Here is a 20,398-nt window from a genome sequence, read left to right as displayed (position 1 = left end):
GTCTCCCAAACTTGTGACGAGGGGTTTAATGATACCATGTCCAAAAATGCACGTCAACAATAACCGAGCAATCAAAGTTGTTTGTGTGCTGATGTGTAAAAGCAAGTAGGAAAACTAAATGAATCCAAGTGCATTGGGCTACGCGACCAGCAGGGATTGTCTGTTTTGTAGTGAGTTGGAGGTTAATAAATATTTTTTGCAATGCAGCGTTGGTATTATGGTGTGGCGTGGACGGTAAGATCACAAAAACTGTAAAGCTTGTGTGTGTGCTGATGTATTCTGATAGAAACTACATTATGCCCCTGTCCCACGTTTTTACAACTCCTCCCCCAGGGTTTCCCCTCACCCTGTATCTTGCATTGTCATTGGCTGCCACTCGCAACCTGCTTTAACACATCCCTTGATGTGTCATCTGAGAGTATGAAGGTCACACACATTCACCAGTGGTTTCTGGCCCTGCCCTAAATCTTTTTACAATAGCATATGGTAAATAGTAAGTCATTTTACAAAATGTAAGTAAATATGTACTATAGAGACAAATTGTTGGGTTGTGTGTTGTGTTCAGAATTGTACACATACCAATTATACAGGTAACCAATTATCAGGTAAAGTTAGTGGTCCATGAGAGAGACATCTCAAAAAAAAAAAAAGAACTGGTCTATATTGCAGATGTTTTTGCAAATTAGATACACAGAAGTAGATACACATAATATTTCAGCATTGCTACAAGACAGAAACAGAAAACTAATTGCATTTAGCATAAGCAAAAATAGCATCAGCCCTGTGGTCATATATCTGCTTTATGCAGTTTTCTTTTTACCCTTATTAGGCTGAGCATTGCAATCAAGCCTTTATTACTGTTCTGCCCTAAATTGCCTGTAAAATTCTTCCAACTTTCTTCTCACACCCTTCAAGGTGAGAAAGGTATGCTAATCTTGTACTCAGGTGTTATGTGTGTGGAAAAGAGAGGAAAAATGGCACACTTAAAGCATAATGTATCTGAGTTGTGCTAATGCAAATGCTTTATCACAGATGTATATCAGGACAGATGAGAAAAATCACAGTGAATCCTTTCAAATGATCTGAAAGAAAGAATCCTGAAATGTGATCTGATATGTATCTAAGTAAGCTAATAAACTATCATTAGGACAAAATAGGTACTTGTTTATGAATCAAAACAGTTTATTAGCTTGAAATAAATAACGTAAGTGTTCAGAAAAATTTAGCAAATTGAGCATTTACTTTTGCTAGCGTTAATCAGGCTGCTTTGTTCTCACACTGATTTGTCGATGATTAATAGGCTGATTTTCTCAAGTATTGTTCAAATGACTGATGTTACAGACTAATGTTAAAATTAATGGTTGGAATCAAGTTGATGTTACTTTCAGTATGTGGAATTATAAGCAAAGCCTGAATGCAGACACATAGTCATCCAACAAGTAAGCATAACAACCATTGTGTAGAAGCGAGGAGATGGAACAGAATAAAATAGAATGCCATTATTTGCCATATACATATACGCATGTACAGTACAATGAAATGCTTTTTCTGCATATCAGAAAATGCATGTCAGAGAGCAGGGTCAGCCCATGGAGCCGGGAGGGTAAAGGGCCTTGCTCAAGAGCCCAACAGTGGCTGCATAGCAGAACCTGGATTTACACTAACAATCTTTCGATTAATAGCCCAAAGCTCCACATACTAGGCTACCACTGTCCCACAGTGGTATGATGGACTACAAAGTTACCCAGATTAAATAATAAGTTTACAGTTTCATACTATATGGGCATGATGTAAGCAAAATAAAAGACATTAAAATGTCTTGTCATTCAAAAATAAGAAAATTGTCATCTGTTATATCCATCTAGTCTATTTGCTTTATGTAACAGAACAATTTTGCTTACTAAATACTGTATTACTGTACTAGACCCACATGTATAAAACAAATGCTCCTAACACGATTTTCCATTTAGGCTAAACTGCATAAATGGTTTGTTTAAAACAAAAGTCTTCTAATTAAGAAGAATTTCAATTAGTAGCAATTGTACATGTACCATTGTATTGAGACCACTCTAATCTTTAAAAAGAGAAATAATAAAACTTATATTTTCATGATATTTGTGTAGTACCACCTGCTGAAAGGGGGAGGTATTTTTACACAGCAGGATAGGGACATATACACCTCAACAGGCCTGCATTCCTTAAAATATTTTGTAGCAGTATCACTATCACAGTTATACGTATTATATGTGATGTATTTGGTCTCCTTATTTTATTATATTACATGAATTGCTGTGTTCAATTTGGTTTACAAACTTGATTGACATTGTTGGAAAAGTAAGTAAAGCTTTGTTATAGTATTATCTGTGTGTAATTTAATTACCTTCAAATAACATCGGCAATTCAGTCAAAAATATGAAGGGCTCATGACGAGAGAAGAGGGTGGACACATTTAGATATGTTATAGTTTTTTTATCAATACAATAAACAAGACCAAGTTTCACAGGACAGATATAACAAGACACACAAACACATGAACTATGCTAACTGCTACACTAACTGCTAATGCTACCATATGCACTTAAACCATGAGCACCCAGGGTCAGGGAAAATGGCACATAACATAAAACATGAGCTCCAGAAGACTGGATTTGTGTCAAAGGAACAACCTAAATCATGCAGTCATGTACAAAATTTATTCTAAAAATGTGTTAGCTATTGGTCTTTCAATATACAGTAGACCCTTGACTAACGAACCGTTTACCATATGAACATTTTGGGTTACGAGCGATTTTTTTTTTTCAACTTAACGTATGAACAAATTTCGGATTACGAACAGAATTTCGCATGTGAACAAAACGCGTGACGTCACGAACAAGTTGACTCCGACTGTCTCTCTCTCTCTCTCATTTGGAACATTTGGACAGTGGATGGTGTTTTTTCTGTGTTTTCTTTATATTTTGTAAAATTCAATATCAAAATGTCCCCAAAGAAGGTGCAGAGAAAGCGTAGTGTTGAGAAAATGAACAAATCTATTACCATTATTAGTACAGTATGAAAGTTCTTGTTGTTTCTGGTAGATACATTTCATATAAAAAGAAGGAAATGTATTATTGTGTATGGTACAGCACACATACTGTACTGAAATGTGATGTGTGTTTATGTACAGTACTACTGTGTATTGTTGTTTATTATTGTTTATTACAGTAATGTCTATTCTATAATTTAAGATTTAAGGGAAAATATAGTTGTATTTATAACAAAAAAGACCATTTAAGACATTAGAAAGGTTAGGTAAGGGGGTGGTTTGGGAGGTCTGGCACGGATTAATTCTATTTACATTATTTCTTATGGTAAAAATAGGTTTAACTAACTAACATTTTGACTTAAGAACAGCCCTTCGGAACCAATTAAATTCGTAAGTCAAGGGTCCACTGTAATGAAATATTACTGAATACCTCTGACTAGTTTAAGATCAGTGCATCCATAATTTCAACTCAGTCATTAATGAAATGTGAATATGAGTCTAGTTTGTCAGATGTTCTTATTTAACTTACACACTCCCCATTTTGGGTATACAATTTTGGTAACAATATTATAAAGGAAGTATTTGTGCGGAGCCGTAAGGTGAATATGAAAAAAGAATGAAAACACAGACTGAATCAGTCAAGATCAACTTTAAATTTGACATGACAAGAGAGCTTAGTGAAAGGTTATTATTCATTGCAAAAGTTTTTTGTTTCCTGTTCAGAACTATGCCTGGGTATGATGACACTTAGATCAAAACTCTGGCAACACTGGCTTTCCAAAGTAAAGTCCAAATGCACAAATGTATTCAGTGCAATAATTTTTGGTTTTCTTTGATGTGCAGGAATTGCAATTAAAATCAAATGCTTTTATCTCGTGAATAGATTGGTGCTGGGAAACAAATGGAAATGCTGATTAGTGATGACTAGCAAAATATAAATCTCATGGGACAAAAAGCTCATTTGAAAAAACAAATTCATACATTGCAAATAGATACGTCATATTGACAGAACTGGTTAGTAAACAGTAACATGGGAACAAATAGGAATTTACAGTCTAATGACAAACTGTTGTTATTTATTTATCCTTATTCTGGTCAGCATCGTGGCGAGTCCAGCGCCACCCAGATACGCTACATTAGTGCAAATACACCAAAAGCAGGACAGTTGAAGCCTAGCAGTTAAGGTACTGGACTAGTAATCAGAAGATCGCTGGTTCAAACCTCACCATTGCCAGGTTGCCACTGTTTGGCCCTTGAGTAAGGCCCTTTACCCTCAATTGCTTACAATTGCTTAGACTATACTGTAAGTTCCTTTGGATAAAAGTGTCTGCTAAATGCTGAAAATGTAAAATAAAATAAAAATGCATCAGTCCATGACAGAGCATCAGACACATGCGATCACAAAGCGACTGAATACTGTTGGACAGTTTACTGCTGGACAATGGAGAAAACTGATTTGTAGTTTGGAACCACTTGTAGGGCAGTTTACTAACAGACTACTGTATAAAGCTGCTCTAGAGGCAGTGAATAAGAGGTGCTATAGAGAAGGCATGGTCCACGGTGAATGCACACATTTGGATTAATGACGTCAGAGACTAAAAAGTTTAAGTAAAATATGAACAGAAGAAAAAGAAACACTTGGGACAATGGCTGTACTGCAGAAAATGCCTATTTTTAAAAACAAGATTCTGCTGGAACCAGTAATTAACAACGATATTGTTTTACACTGAGTATATTTATCATTTAGGTCCAATTTTCATTAACTAGGAAACCCTCGGTTAACACCTGTCCAGTGAGAATCAGAAATGACTTCATATTAACAACATACTTCACTGCTTAGCATATAATGGCTCTTTCCTCCTTCCAATATAGTGCACTAATGTAGACAGTCGGCAGTAGTAGCAATGTAAGATTCAGTCTGCCGTAAGAGCTGCTACAGCAGAAACTACTGTAAAAGATGTGTTTACTTTTTGCTATTTAAACCCAAAAAGCCAACCTAGCAATGCATATTTTACTAGACTTTAAAGCATGTGTTTCAACCAGGATAAAAAGATATAAGCCTGGTCTGTAGGTAGAAATAACTGGGTTGGGACATTTCAAAGATCAATCAATACTACCGGTCTAATCCTTATACAATCTCTAACATAGTCTCCTTTATTCCTCCTTTATTATTTTTTCTTTTTTTCTTTGATTTTCCGTTTTCCCTCTGACAAAGCAGGCAAACAAATCAAGAAAGGCAAACAAATAAAGCAAGGACAGAGAAATCAAGGCCAAAATACCGTTGCCAAATGAAACAGCCTAGTTCAATAGAGTGTCATTTTTTTATATATTTATTTTATTTATGCACTTTCTCCCCTTTTTTCTCCCTTTTGGCGTGTCCAATTGCCCGATTGCGTCATGCTTCCTCTCCACCAATGCCGATCCCCGCTCTGATTGAGGACAACGAAGCTAACCCACGCCCCCTCTGACACGTGGGCAGCATGCCGTATGCATATTATCACCTACACATTGACGAGTGCAGTGCAACTCCGCACTGTGTACGGAAAGACACACCCTAACAGCACTCTTTTCTCATCTCTGTGCAGGCGCCATCAATCAGTCAGCAGAGGTCGTAATTGCATTAGTTATTAAAGAGAGACCCTATCCGGCTTAATCCCACCCATATCTGAACAACAGGCCAATCGTTGTTCATGTGGTCGCTCAGCCTAGCTGGCAGGCAGAGCTGAGATTCGATACGATGTATTCGAGATCGCAGCTCTGGTTCCAGCGTGTGTTTTTACCGCTGCGCCACCTGAGCGGCCCAATAGAGTGTCATTTTAAGACATGCGTTTAATTGGTGACTCGTCAAGCTATAAAATACAATAGTCAACTGTCTAATTTCACACAGAAAATATATAAATTTAAACCAAACTGTACATGAATGCAGCATGCTTAAATTTTCCTTCTGATGTCTGTACAAAAGTACACGTCTTTGGAAATACACCTAATGACACAGTTCCTTTTTTTACATACAAATATATATGTATATGCCTTTATGGTTCTTTTGGTTTGTAGTGTTTTACGGCTTGCAACCACGCTATGAATACAATGGTTGCCTTGTTGGAATACTAAAACACTAAACACCAACCTTATGTGAAGGTAATGAGGCCTGCAGTTCCCTAAAATTGACTTTTTGTGACTTTCTGCATGAGTTATTGATGTGTGGATTTTTTTTAACCAATGAAACTTTTAACACAGTTTTTTTATTTGGATGTAACGGTTCTCTTACTGTTGCAGTAGCCCTAGGGCCTTACACACTGTTATTATTTTCATATATACTGTATATATCTATATTTCTATATATCTATATATATATATATATATATATATCTATATATCTATATATCTATATATCTATATATATATCTATATATATCTATATATATATATATATATATATATACACGTATATCTATATCTATATCTATCTATATATATATATATATATATATATATACATATATATGTGCGTGCGTGCGTGTTTTGCATTTCCTTGCAGAAAAAGGAAACCTTGCAAGGGCTGTGCACAACTTGGCACAATAACACATTATCCTTAATATTGGGGCTGGCTCGATACCACTTTTTTATGTTCGATACCAATACTGCAAATTGAGTATTTGCCGATATCGATACCAGTCCGATAACGTCATTTCTCCTCTCAAACAGCTAAGCAGTAATAATACGTCTCAATGCACCATGGTTAAACTAACTTTTTAAATAGCAATGCTCAGACTGTGAAACAAATATTCTAAAGGAATAAATACAGAACCTACAACATCACACTTGTGCAAAACTGCTGTTTTTACAAACAGAACATTCAGCAGTATTAAGTATGGATTAATCGTTGAGGATGTGAGATATCTCCAAGCCAGGACAAGATAGGTTTTCTTTATCTCAGGTGAGGGATTTATCATTTATAAAGTGATTTTTATTGTGTTTGAACTGTGTTTTTAGTTGTGGCAGTAGTAGATGATTTTTGAAAATGCTAAAAGTTTAAGTAGAACAGTGTGTTTTAATATTATTTAATGGCTGTTGCAGATGAGTTGTAGATCAGTGGCACATGTTAATGATGTCATCAAGATATATCTTGTTACGGTAGTTGCTGAGTGAGCTGGCAATAAACGGCACTCTGTTGGAACGTATCTTTGTGTGCTATTTGCCTTATTTACATTAAGTGTTATTTACATTAAGTGTTATTTACATTAAGTGTTATTTACATTAAGAAACAGTATCAGATCAGATTACATGTATTTTACCCTCTGATATCCAATCCAGTGATTTGGGCCAATATCGGAGCCCTACTTAATATGATTGCTCCTGACCTTTAAACTCACAACTTTGAATGCTCGTAGTATGCTAGAGCGTTTGACTGTTGCTCCTCCCGAGCACCTCAGAAATGGCTTATTTTTTTCAATTTTATTAAGTCAATTGTGACATTATATTTCTAAATCAAAAGGGGATCAATTCACTGGTGACATTCAATGAGGGGAGAAAAACCTTAAATTTTTTTTTGCAGATGTAGATGTCACTGAGGACAGCCCGAAATCATTACAAATAAATGAAATGTGGGAAAAATACAAGGTGGAGAAACAATCTATTATGCATTCACTTTACAATCAAGGAGGATATTGAATGTTAAATATAGTCATTACACACACTACAATTTAGCCTTTTAGAAAGGGAAGAGAGAGGCTGTTCAGTTTCAAAAGCTAATTAGAATTTAACAACTGATAGGGTGGAATCAACAGTTAAAAGTACGTTTCATCATTTTGTGTCTTATCAGAGAAGGAAAAAGAAAGAGGATTGTTGGATATAAAGCTGAGGAAGAAACTCACCATTAAAGCTCACATTGCGGATGTACCCAAGCAGTTCCTTGCCATCGATGCTGCTCATGCGTGGGCACAGTCCTGGAATTCCTGAGCACAGGTCTCGGTGCATGCGGTGAAGAGCATAAGCCATGGCATAGACAGCATCCATCACAAACTGCACTTTTCCTTCTTGCTCAAAGCTTGAGTCTCTACCCACCTTCTCCAAACCTAACAGCAAGAAAAATGTCCCAGTTAGTTAATACAGTCCCTTAAACTGGAACTGAAGACACAGAAGAGGGATAATGATGATGTAGCATAAATTAAGGTTTAAACTCGGCAAGAAACCGAACACCTAAATTATTTTGTTAACAGAATCCTGCCAAAGATCATTCATGCAACAATGTGACTTGTAATAGGGTAGATCTGACAGAGTGGTAAAACTTTACACTAAAGTGGTTGTTATTATTCAGTTAAATCAAGATTCAACCCTGTCATCGGCATTCAACATCAAAGCTTTCCAACAATATGCCAATCAAGTCTCTATACCAATCAGAAGAATAAAGTTACGCTATAATGTGAATGTAAAGGTAATGTAAAAAAAAAAAAGCTGTTGAGAGCGATGCAACTTAAAATAGTTTTATTCTTATCACCACCTGCTAGAAGATGTTTCATATTAACGTGACCATACGTCCTCTCTTTCCCTGACATGTTCTCTTTTTTGGACCTTTCTAAATCACTAAAAATGTCCAGGATCTGACTTTGGTAGTCTTTCGACTTTTTGTAGTCACCTTTTTCTTTAGTTCCTGCCTTCTTGCACTTCTCTTAAAATGACTAAGTGTAAATGAAAATTCACAGTCGAATTACAGAAAAAAAATCAGTGTTTGTCTCGGTAGGATCCTTGGGAAGCAAATGCATGACCTGCAATGCATGACATCCCATTCTTAATCCATAGGGTTTAATATGATGTCGGCCCACCCTTTGCAGCTATAACAGCTTCAACTCTTCTGGGAACGCTTTCCACAAGGTTTAGGAGTGTGTTTATGGGAGTTTTTGACCATTCTTCCAGAAGCGCATTTGTGAGGTCAGACACTGATGTTGGACGAGAAGGCCTGGCTCGCAGTCTCCACTCTAATTCATCCCAAAGGTGTTCTATCGGGTTGAGGTCAGGACTCTGTGCAGGCCAGTCAAGTTCTTCCACACCAAACTCGCTCATCCATGTCTTTATGGACCTTGCTTTGCGCACTGGTGACTTTCTTGAAACAGAAAGGGGCCGTCCCAGTCGAATGTGGAATATTTAGTAGTGAGAACATTTTAAGACTTGTTGCACAGGTGGCATCCTATCATGGTAGAGAGAGCGACCCATTCTTTCACTAATGTTTGTAGAAGCAGTCTGCATGCCTAGGTGCTTGGTTTTATACACCTGTGGTCATGGAAGTGATTGGAATACCTGAATTCAATGATTTGGATGGGTGCATGAATACTTTTGGCAATATAGTGTATGTGTCAGTGTTGAATAAAGATGCTGGTTCAGATACAACACAAAACTGCAGCTAAAGACATGAGCTAAAGGGAGTTCGTCAGGTAAATGAACTATTTTGTGAGATCAGGTAAAACAGAAGATATTTTTGCATTTCACACCACGAAGCATCACAACAGCTACAGATCAATGGACTGTGTGTCTGTTTTGTTAAAAAGCATTTCCCTGATTCTGAAACAGCATAAACATTTTCAAATGTGTGTCTTAAGATAGTTCGTCAGTAAAGCTGTTTTTCCAGAATGAAGCGCCATCATGGCGTTGACAATAACCTCTATTTTATTTGTTATTATTACTGTTTAGGGCCAAACGCTAGGAGGGAAATAAGATTATTTGACCATAAATGCATTTGTTAAGTCTTGTTAAAAAGTAGCTGTTTATGTATTAAAGTTAAATTACATAGTTGCATGGTTATTGATGCATTTGTCAAATATTTAAACCCCTACTTTGTACACTTTGCCATGGTGCCACCAATTACAGGAAATTACTTTGCCAATAAATTAAATAATTTGACTTCTAAAGTTTGTCTTATTAAGATCCTCTCTACCTAGTATTATTTGGGTGGTGGGTCATTCTCAACACTGCAGTGACACTGACATGGTGGTGGTGTGTTAGTGTGTGTTGTGCTGGTATGAGTGGATCAGCCACAGTAGCGCTGCTGGAGTTTTTAAACATCTCACTGTCACTGCTCGACTGAGAATAGTCCACCAACCAAAAATGTATCCAGCCAACAGCACCCCGTGGGCAGCGTCCTGTGACCACTGATGAAGGTCTAAAAGATGACCAACTCAAACAGCAGCAATAGATGAGCGATCATCTCTGACTTTACATCTACAAGGTGGACCAACTAGGTAGGAGTGTCTAATAGAGTGGACAGTGAGGGGACATGGTATTTAAAAACTGCTTTGTCTGATCCACTCATACCAGCACAACACACACTAACACACCACCACCATGTCATTGTCACTGCAGTGCTGAGAATGACCCACCACCCAAATAATACCTACTCTGTGGTGGTCCTGACCATTGAAGAACAGGGTGAAAGCAGGCTTAAAAAGTATGTAGAGAAACAGATGTGATAAATATATATATATACAGTGTATCACAAAAGTGAGTACACCCCTCACATTTCTGCAAATATTTCATTATATCTTTTCATGGGACAACACTATAGAAATAAAACTTGGATATAACTTAGAGTAGTCAGTGTACAGCTTGTATAGCAGTGTAGATTTACTGTCTTCTGAAAATAACTCAACACACAGCCATTAATGTCTAAACAGCTGGCAACATAAGTGAGTACACCCCACAGTGAACATGTCCAAATTGTGCCCAAATGTGTCGTTGTCCCTCCCTGGTGTCATGTGTCAAGGTCCCAGGTGTAAATGGGGAGCAGGGCTGTTAAATTTGGTGTTTTGGGTACAATTCTCTCATACTGGCCACTGGATATTCAACATGGCACCTCATAGCAAAGAACTCTCTGAGGATGTGAGAAATAGAATTGTTGCTCTCCACAAAGATGGCCTGGGCTATAAGAGGATTGCTAACACCCTGAAACTGAGCTACAGCATGGTGGCCAAGGTCATACAGCGGTTTTCCAGGACAGGTTCCACTCGGAACAAGCTTCGCCAGGGTCGACCAAAGAAGTTGAGTCCACGTGTTCGGTGTCATATCCAGAGGTTGGCTTTAAAAAATAGACACATGAGTGCTGCCAGCATTGCTGCAGAGGTTGAAGACGTGGGAGGTCAGCCTGTCAGTGCTCAGACCATACGCCGCACACTGCATCAACTCGGTGAGCATGGTCGTCATCCCAGAAGGAAGCTGACGCACAAGAAAGCCCGCAAACAGTTTGCTGAAGACAAGCAGTCCAAGAACATGGATTACTGGAATGCCCTGTGGTCTGACGAGACCAAGATAAACTTGTTTGTCTCAGATGGTGTCCAGCATGTGTGGCGGCGCCCTGGTGAGAAGTACCAAGACAACTGTATCTTGCCTACAGTCAAGCATGGTGGTGGTAGCATCATGGTCTTGGGCTGCATGAGTGTTGCTGGCACTGGGGAGCTGCAGTTCATTGAGGGAAACATGAATTCCAACATGTACTGTGACATTCTGAAACAGAGCATGATCCCCTATCTTCGAAAACTGGGCCTCATGGCAGTTTTCAAACAGGATAACGACCCCAAACACAACCTCCAAGATGACAACTGCCTTGCTGAGGAAGCTGAAGGTAAAGGTGATGGACTAAACCCAATTGAGCACCTGTGGCGCATCCTCAAGTGGAAGGTGGAGGAGTTCAAGGTGTCTAACATCCACCAGCTCCATGATGTCATCATGGAGGAGTGGAAGAGGATTCCAGTAGCAACCTGTGCAGCTCTGGTGAATTCCATGCCCAGGAGGGTTAAGGCAGTGCTGGATAATAATGGTGGTCACACAAAATATTGACACTTTGGGCACAATTTGGACATGTTCACTGTGGGGTGTACTCACTTATGTTGCCAGCCATTTAGACATTAATGGCTGTGTGTTGAGTTATTTTCAGAAGACAGTAAATCTACACTGCTATACAAGTTGTACACTGACTACTCTAAGTTATATCCAAGTTTTATTTCTATAGTGTTGTCCCATGAAAAGATATAATGAAATATTTGCAGAAATGTGAGGGGTGTACTCACTTTTGTGATACACTATATATATATACAGTATATATATATATATATATATATATATATATATTGTGTGTGTGTAGGTAGAACTACAGGCAGGCAGTATTTAGTGTGCCCTTACTTGCCACTAAGCACATCTTGAACTCTTTCGGGGATAATGTCCTGAGGTTTTCTGAAGTAATCTTTTGGTATATTATAGCAGGCTTCTTTCACCATTTCCCAGGGTTGTTCTTCAGATGTAGGTCTGGTTTGTTATTTCTTTTATTTCTTTAATTTAAAGGCCAGTCTATAACTGTCAGTGTTTTATCAGCAGTTTTTTCTCTCCAAACCTATTTTCACTGCATTATTTTTAAATAAAACCTTTCCCAATCAGGTGCTTTCCATAAAGAATGGCATTAAAAATTAAAACCTGTATTTTTCAGCATTTATAATCCCATCAATTCAGACAATATCTCCAACACCACTGTCAGAAATGCAGCCCCAAACTAGAACACCCTCCACCTGTTTCACTGAAGGTCGCAAACACTCACTTTTCCATCTTTCTTCCAACTCTTCTTTTTACATATTGTCAACCATTGGATCCAAAAGTTTCAAAATTGGATTTTTACCCTGTCCCATGTCCATAAAAGTGATTTCTTGGTTGCTACCCTTCTAAAAAAAGGTCAGTTTTTTGGACTGTAAAAGGGTCAACTTGACATCTCAATGAAGCTGCCAGATGCTGAGCCAGGTCCCTGCTGGACTTCTTCCAACTCTGAGAAACTTATCAGATTTTAAAGTTTTTTTTGGCCTTTCAGTCCTTGTTTGTCCTTAACTTTTCCTGATTCTTTACATTTCTTTATACCCGCTTGAATACCATGTCTTTAATATCCAGTTTGTTTGCTGAATTACCTTTGAGAGTTGCCTTGATGGTGCAAAAATATCATTTTATGTCTTGTCAATATCTGTGATATTTGGCATTTTAAATTGTGCTTCTGAATTAGGTGTGTCTTGCACAAACATGGTGTAACAGAGCTTTTTCACAGCAGTCATTTTGACATCAAATAATAGGACAAATGCAGCTGTTAGCAATTATGTTTAGGTTAGAAGAGTCAGGTTCCTGCTGCTGCTCAAGTGTATAGGGAGGTCACACCTAATACTTGCTACTTTAGCGTATAGAGGCTGTGCTTTAGATTTGTACACTGCCTGGCCAAAAAAAAGGTCACACACCGCCTTTAGCTTTGATTACGGCACACATTCGCAGTGGCATCGTTTCCACAAGCTTCTGCAATGTCACAACATTTATTTCTGTCCAGAGTTGCATACATTTTTCCCCAAGATCTTGTATTGATGATGGGAGATTTAAACAACTGCCAAAGTCTTCTCCAGCACATCCCAAAGATTCTCAATGGGGTTCAGGTCTGGACTCTGTGGTGGCCAATCCATGTGTAAAAATGATGTCTCATGCTCCCTAAACCACTCTTTCACAAATTGAGCCCGATGAATCCTGGCATTGTCATCTTGGAATATGCCCGTGCCATCAGGGAAGAAAAAATCCATTGATGGTATAACCTGGTCGTTCAGTATATTCAGGTAGTCAGCTGACCTCATTCTTTGGGCACATAACGTTGCTGAACCTAGACCTGACCAACTGCAGCAACCACAGATCATAGCACTGCCCCCACAGGCTTGTACGGTAGGCACTAGGCATGATGGGTGCATCACTTCAGCCTTCTCTCTTCTTACCCTGATGCGCCCATCAGGAACAGAGTAAATCTGGACTCATCAGACCACATGACCTTCTTCCATTGCTCCAGAGTCCAATCTTTATGCTCCCTAGAGAATTGAAGCCGTTTTTGCCAGTTAGTCTCACTGACAAGTGGTTTTCTTAAGGCTACACAGCTGTTTAGTCCCAATCCCTTGAGTTCCCTTCACACTGTGTGTGTGGAAATGCTCCTACTTTTACTATTAAACATATCCCCGAGTTCTACTGTAGTTTTTCTACCATTTGATTTCACCAAACGTTTAAGTGATCGCCGATCACGATCATTCAAGATTTTTTCCGACCACATTCCTTCCTTGAAGATGATGTTTCCCCACTGTCCTTCCACTTTTTAATAATGCGTTGGACAGTTCTTAACCCGAATTTTAGTAGTTTCAGCAATCTCCCTAGATGTTTTCATATTATATATATCGATCAGCCATAACATTAAACCACCCCCTTGTTTCTACACTCACTGTCCATTTTATCAGCTCCACTTACCATATAGGAGCACTTTGTAGTTCTACAATTACTGACTGTAGTCCACCTGTTTCTCTAAATACTTTTTTTTAACCTGTTTTCACCCTCTTCTCCAATGGTCAGGACCACCACAAGGGGTAGGTATTATTTAGGTGGTGAATCATTCTCAGCACTTCAGTGACACTGACATGGTGGTGGTGTGTTAGTGTGTGTTGTGCTGGTATGAGTGGATCAGACACAGCAGCGCTGGTGGAGTTTTTAAATACCGTGTCCACTTACTTAGACACTCCTACCTAGTTGGTCCACCTTGTAGATGTAAAGTCAGAGACGATCGCTCATCTATTGCTGCTGTTTGAGTTGGTCATCTTCTAGACCTTCATCAGTGGTCACAGGACGCTGCCCATGGGGCGCTGTTGGCTGGATATTTTTGGTTGGTGGACTATTCTCAGTCCAGCAGTGACAGTGAGGTGTTTAAAAACTCCATCAGAGCTGCTGTGTCTTATCCACTTATACCAGCACAACACACACTAACACACCACCGCCATGTGACATCAGTGTCACTGCAGTGCTGAGAATGATCCACCACCATGTCAGTGTCACTGCAGTGCTGAGAATGATCCACCACCCAAACAATACCTGCTTTGTGGTTGTCCTGACCATTGAAAAACAGGGTAATACCAGACAAAAAAGCATGTAGAGAAACAGATGGACTACAGTCAGTAATTGAAGAACTACAAAGTGCTTCTATATGGTAAGTGGAGCTGGTAAAATGCACAGTGAGTGTAGAAACATGGAGGTGGTTTTAATGTTATGGCTGATCAGTGTGTATATATACTGTATATAGTATTATTAATTTATTTATTCCTTCCATTTATTTATTCACTTATAATAATAAACATGATTATGTTTTTTAATAGAAAAAGTCATATGTTAAGTTTAATGTAATTCTGCATTCAAAATAACAAGCATAAACACCTGCTGATTGATTTGTCATTTTTACATATACATTTGAAGAAATCAGAATAAACTGTGGATGTGGGTGAGTGGTTGTGTGTCTGTATGATAATGTCATTTGAAGTCGACTGTGAAAATATTTTCTTGTTTTCTATTAAGCTGATTTTATTTCCTGAGAAGATTAGGGAAACCTCGCTTGTCAGTCTTCTTGATTGTTTTTGCATTTCCTCTGCATGTTACCAATGTGTTAAAAAACCCCAACTATTTCTGTTTGTTTTTATGCATTTAATAAAACGCTTTTATTCTCAACACTGAACTTGCTAGCTGGGTTTTAACAGGTCAAGCCAAAGTCTCTAATCAATAAACATGATTTGTTTGTGTCTTAGGAATGTAATATCCTCTTAAAATTGAGCCGTTTAGTCTTGATGCTTGGTGAGCCTGAACTACTCATTTGTATACAATAAAGGAACAACAACTGGTAAGGTGAGGTCTAGGACATAATTCATTTAAGAAATTAAAAAATAGGCATTTTTTTTCAGCTATGACTCATGCAAAGTCACTGGGCACATAAACACATACAAAGGAGGGTAATAACTGCCCTCATTCAGACACAAAAGCTTACAAATGAATGGCTAGGTAATCTAAAGGAAAGCAGAGTGAATTTTTCTCTCTTGGTAACGAATAGTCATGGATTCATGGACTTTGGTTGGTGGACTATTCTCAGTCCAGCAGTGACATTGAGGTGTTTAAAAACTCCATCAGCATTGCTGTGTCTTATCCACTTATACCAGAACAACACACACTAACACACCACCACCATGTCAGTGTCACTGCAGTGCTGAGAATGATCCACCACCTAAATAATACCTGCTCTGTGGTGGTCCTGACCATTGAAGAACAGGGTGAAAGCAGGCTAAAAAGGTATGTAGAGAAACAGATGGACTACAGTCAGTAATTGTAAAACTACAAAGTGCTTCTATATGGTAAGTGGAGCTGATAAAATAGACAGTGTGTGTGTAGAAACAAGGAGATGGTTTTAATGTCATGACTGATGGGTGTATAAATACAGCTAGTTTCACTGCACCAATCAATGCTAAAGGAAAACAAAGCATATTCATTTACCTCAGCCAAGCTTAACACTGTGGGCCATGGAGAAAAGACCACATTCAAAGCCTTAATTCATTCATTTATTTATTAATTCATTCACTCATTTATTTGCTAAATGTCCTAAGAGCAAGAACATAAACATATTAAGCCTCACAGCACTATTTTAATCATAGCACAATTCTCTTACAAAAGTATCATTGTAAAAAGGTAATGTTTTAATTACCTCCATTCTCAGTCTGTGGCTGAATCTCTTTTATTTAGGACACCTATTTTTTTTTTCATTCAAGTCTCTTAATTTTTTTTAAATAATAGACAGTAAAATCAAGTAAATGTGAATTTTAAGGGGCAAGGAATACCAGTGCTTTACTGGCAGCCATTCCTCAGACCAGTAACGTTTCATGTAAATGAATTACCGTATAAGCTGTGGAAAATTTAGTTCATAACAGAATTCTGCAAAATGATCTTTTCTGCATAAGACACCTAATATTGAGGTGAAATGTCATTAAAAATGTTATTCCAGAACTTTTAAATAACCATTCTTTATTACTATTGTACTAATGTCCTTAACCTGCTGGGTACATTAACTGTTAGATAAGAATTTTCTTACCCTGGTTTTTGTATGTTTAATATAATGGAAAAAATAGAGAAAAAGACATGGTCACTGGTAGCAAAAATTAAATAAAATGAATGAATAAGCCAACTTTTAAGGTCAATATGTTCATTTAGTCCATGGCTTTATGGGTTGCCATTTGGAAATTAGCTTTATTTTTCTAGGCATTTATTCAAATATAACATTATGTACATTTCCCAAATGGTATTTCTGTAAACAACTAGATTATTCATATAAATAAACAAATCCACTAAAGCCAAAAAATCACACAAATGAAATACCTTGTCCTTTATTACTGCCTGCAAACATCAGCAGGATGTGACATAAGGTTTTCTTTTTTTTGTTAGTGATGAGTACCATTATGAATGATGGACAGCCCAGTCATTGAATGTAGGATCTAAATGAGCTTTTGTTAAGAGAACTAAATTCAATTTGACCTTATTGACACGAGCACAAATGCTTTGTCTCTCACCCCCTCTGTCATAATAAAGCAGACAGACATTTTTCTGTAACAATAAAAATGAAAAAAAAAAATGCTAAATGGCAAATGAATTAAAGATGCCATCTGTTATAATGAAATTAATAAAGAAAAATAGGAGTGTACTGTCCCAACACTGAACAAATTTTCATTCATGTAGTTTATCCATCCATCAGTTTGTTATTACAGATATTGAAATACTTGTCATGCTGCATAATGGTGGTACAACATTCAACATTTATTTGCTAAATTTCCTAAGGGCAAGAACATAAACATATTAAGCCTCACAGCACTATTTTAATCATAGCACAATTCTCTTACAAAAGTATCATTGTAAAAAAGGTAATGTTGTGATTACCTCCATTCTCAGTCTGTGGCTGAATTATTCTCTTTTATTTAGGACACCTCATTTTTTTTAATTAATAGACAGTAAAATCAAGTAAATGTGAATTTTAAGGGGCAAGGAATATTAGGGGGCATTTTCATTCATGTAGTTTATCCATCCATCAGTTTGTTATTACAGATATTGAAATACTTGTCATGCTGCATAATGGTGGTACAACATTCACTAGTAACAATTGCTGTGTTGAGTTTACAGGTACGTTTGAGTGTGTGAGTTTTATGGGTGTTCTGACAGGGCACATTCAATAAATATTCAGGGCACTGTCCCAATAAAACTTGAGCCCCTACTTTTGGCCAACTCTAGAGACAAATGAAATAGTCACACTCATGACCATAAAAACTGTCATCAAATATGTGTATCTAATAAGAATCATTAAATGTGTGTAACAATATTTAGTGTGGTAGACTTCAGAAACAAACGACCATCAATTAAGACTTTCTTGACCAACATCAGTGCCCTGACATACAAATGCTCTTTTGACTGAATGGGCAGATTCCCATAAACATACTTTAAATCTTGTGAAAAGCCATCTCAGAGGAGTGGCTGTTATAGCTGAAAAGATCACATTATTTACAAATTAATACTATTTGTTTTTGAAATGGGATGTCCAACAAGCTCATAGTCAGGTGTCCATGTATACTATTTGGCCATATAGTGTAACATGGTTAAAATTACCAGATAATATTAGGATGAAGGTGAATTTGTGTCTCATGAGTGGGATGATACAGTCTGAGTACGTTTATATGCAGAAGAAATTGGCAGACATAGTTACCCACCAAAATAGGATAGAAATGTGCATCAGTTCATTAAACACACCAGAAAGAATTTATGTCCTCTCAATGCAAAACCTCAAGTTCAGTACCTTTGGCACTTGAACTGAAACCGTTTGATACTGGACTAGTGCGGCGTGGTTTTGTGAAGTGTTCATCTTATTTTTGTCTTGGTTTCCCATGGGTACTCCAGGTTCTTTCTCCACCAAAAGCAAACAGAAGGTGAATTTGCTACTTAGAATTACCCCCTGGGTGTGGGTGAGTGAACTGCTAAGGTGCCCTGTCCGGTGTTTGTCCTGGTGACACCAGACTCACCGTAACCCTGATCAGAATGAAGCAGGTATTAAATGGGAATTAATTAATAAGTAAATATGTATGTAGTCAATTGATTCCAGTTGAAAGTGCAGCTATAGTCTGTACAAAGAACCCTGATTTAAAACACACCCTGCCTACTCTGTACAGCTGCAGTCTGAGTTTCTAATCTGAACTTATTATGAATCTCTGTAGTTTAAATTATGAACTCATTATGATATTAAGCATTAAAATCACAACCAGTGAAACTGATTTATGTCAGTAGGCAGTCTGCTGCACATGTAAATCTATGTAGCTTTTTAAATGTTGTTATTTGTCGTTTTTTTCATCGTGTCTCAGTATAAAGGTAAAACTCTGCTCATCATCCTATAATTACTACATTAATGTTGTCAGAAAATGCTTAATTAGCATGTTTAGTTAGCCCGTGTAATTAACTGTTTATTAGTGGCTTTGAGAAAAATATTCATTTTGATTGCTGAACCACTTCTGCTCACAGTGCTAACATCCTAATGTTTTAAATTAGTACCACTTATACTAGACTACGCTGTTTGAATCAATAATGCACATGTGATTCATTGATATGAAACCCATAAAAACACAACATATCACAATCAACTGGCTGGTTATTGGTTAATCATTCACAGTTATGGTTTAGAAGAAATGGCAAAGTCTTTTACTATAAATCACTGGATTGTTTATTATTATTTTTTAAATTATTATTATTATTAGTGCCATCAAGTCAATTATGACCCCTAAAGTTTCTCCAAAACATCCTGTATTGCATCAGTAGGGCAGTGAAAGCTCAATGGTTAAGGTACTGGACTTGTAATCTAAAGGTTGCCGGTTCAAGCCCCACCACCGCCAAGTTGCCACTGTTGGGCCCCTGAGCAAGGCCCTTAACCCTCAATTGCTCAAAAATTTTGTTCAGTCATAACTGTAAGTCGCTTTGGATAAAAGCATCTACCAAATGCTGAAAATGTAAATGTAAATCATTAGTAAAATCACTAGCATCAATTAATTTAAAAGATGCTTTGTATTCAGAAAGCCACAACAAAAATTTATTACTTCATCATAGTTAATACATCATGTTTTATAGATAATAAAAACTCCAGCTAAAAGTGACAAAGAAGAAAGTCCTGTGTTCACTGTTTGGTCTCTCAACTCTGAAATGATTTAATGATTTATAACTGGATAAATGGTGCAGAAAATATTGTAGTGATGTTTTTCCTTTGCGTTTTAATATGATCTAATTGAGATTTAAACATTGCGTCTATCTCATCAGTTTTAAACTAATTGTAAAGTTGTTTTTCACAGTTTTGGAGACACAACTAACATTAGCAGTTTGATAAACTACTGACATGAATCATTACAAATCAATCAAACCAACTTACTAAGATAGACTAACACAAACAGTTTATGAAGTGGGTGGAGCTTTGAGCTATAATTTGTAAGATTGTCGGTTTGAATCCAGGTTCTG

General features: G+C 37.4%; 1 protein-coding gene across 2 annotated transcripts in view; it reads right to left on the bottom strand.

Annotated features, from left to right (window-relative positions):
* grm8b (glutamate receptor, metabotropic 8b) overlaps positions 1-20,398 on the bottom strand; it is a 308,441-nt gene that overhangs the window by 44,789 nt on the left and 243,254 nt on the right. For both annotated transcript variants that reach the window (XM_062992277.1, XM_062992282.1), the window contains one exon: positions 7,900-8,100. In XM_062992277.1, the coding sequence (XP_062848347.1) occupies positions 7,900-8,100 (201 nt within the window). The remainder of the gene's footprint in view (positions 1-7,899; positions 8,101-20,398) is intronic.

The sequence above is a fragment of the Trichomycterus rosablanca genome, chromosome 1, assembly GCF_030014385.1.
Source record: "Trichomycterus rosablanca isolate fTriRos1 chromosome 1, fTriRos1.hap1, whole genome shotgun sequence".
In the NCBI taxonomy this organism is placed as follows: Eukaryota; Metazoa; Chordata; class Actinopteri; order Siluriformes; family Trichomycteridae; genus Trichomycterus; species Trichomycterus rosablanca.
This window is presented reverse-complemented; position numbering and strand designations above follow the sequence as displayed.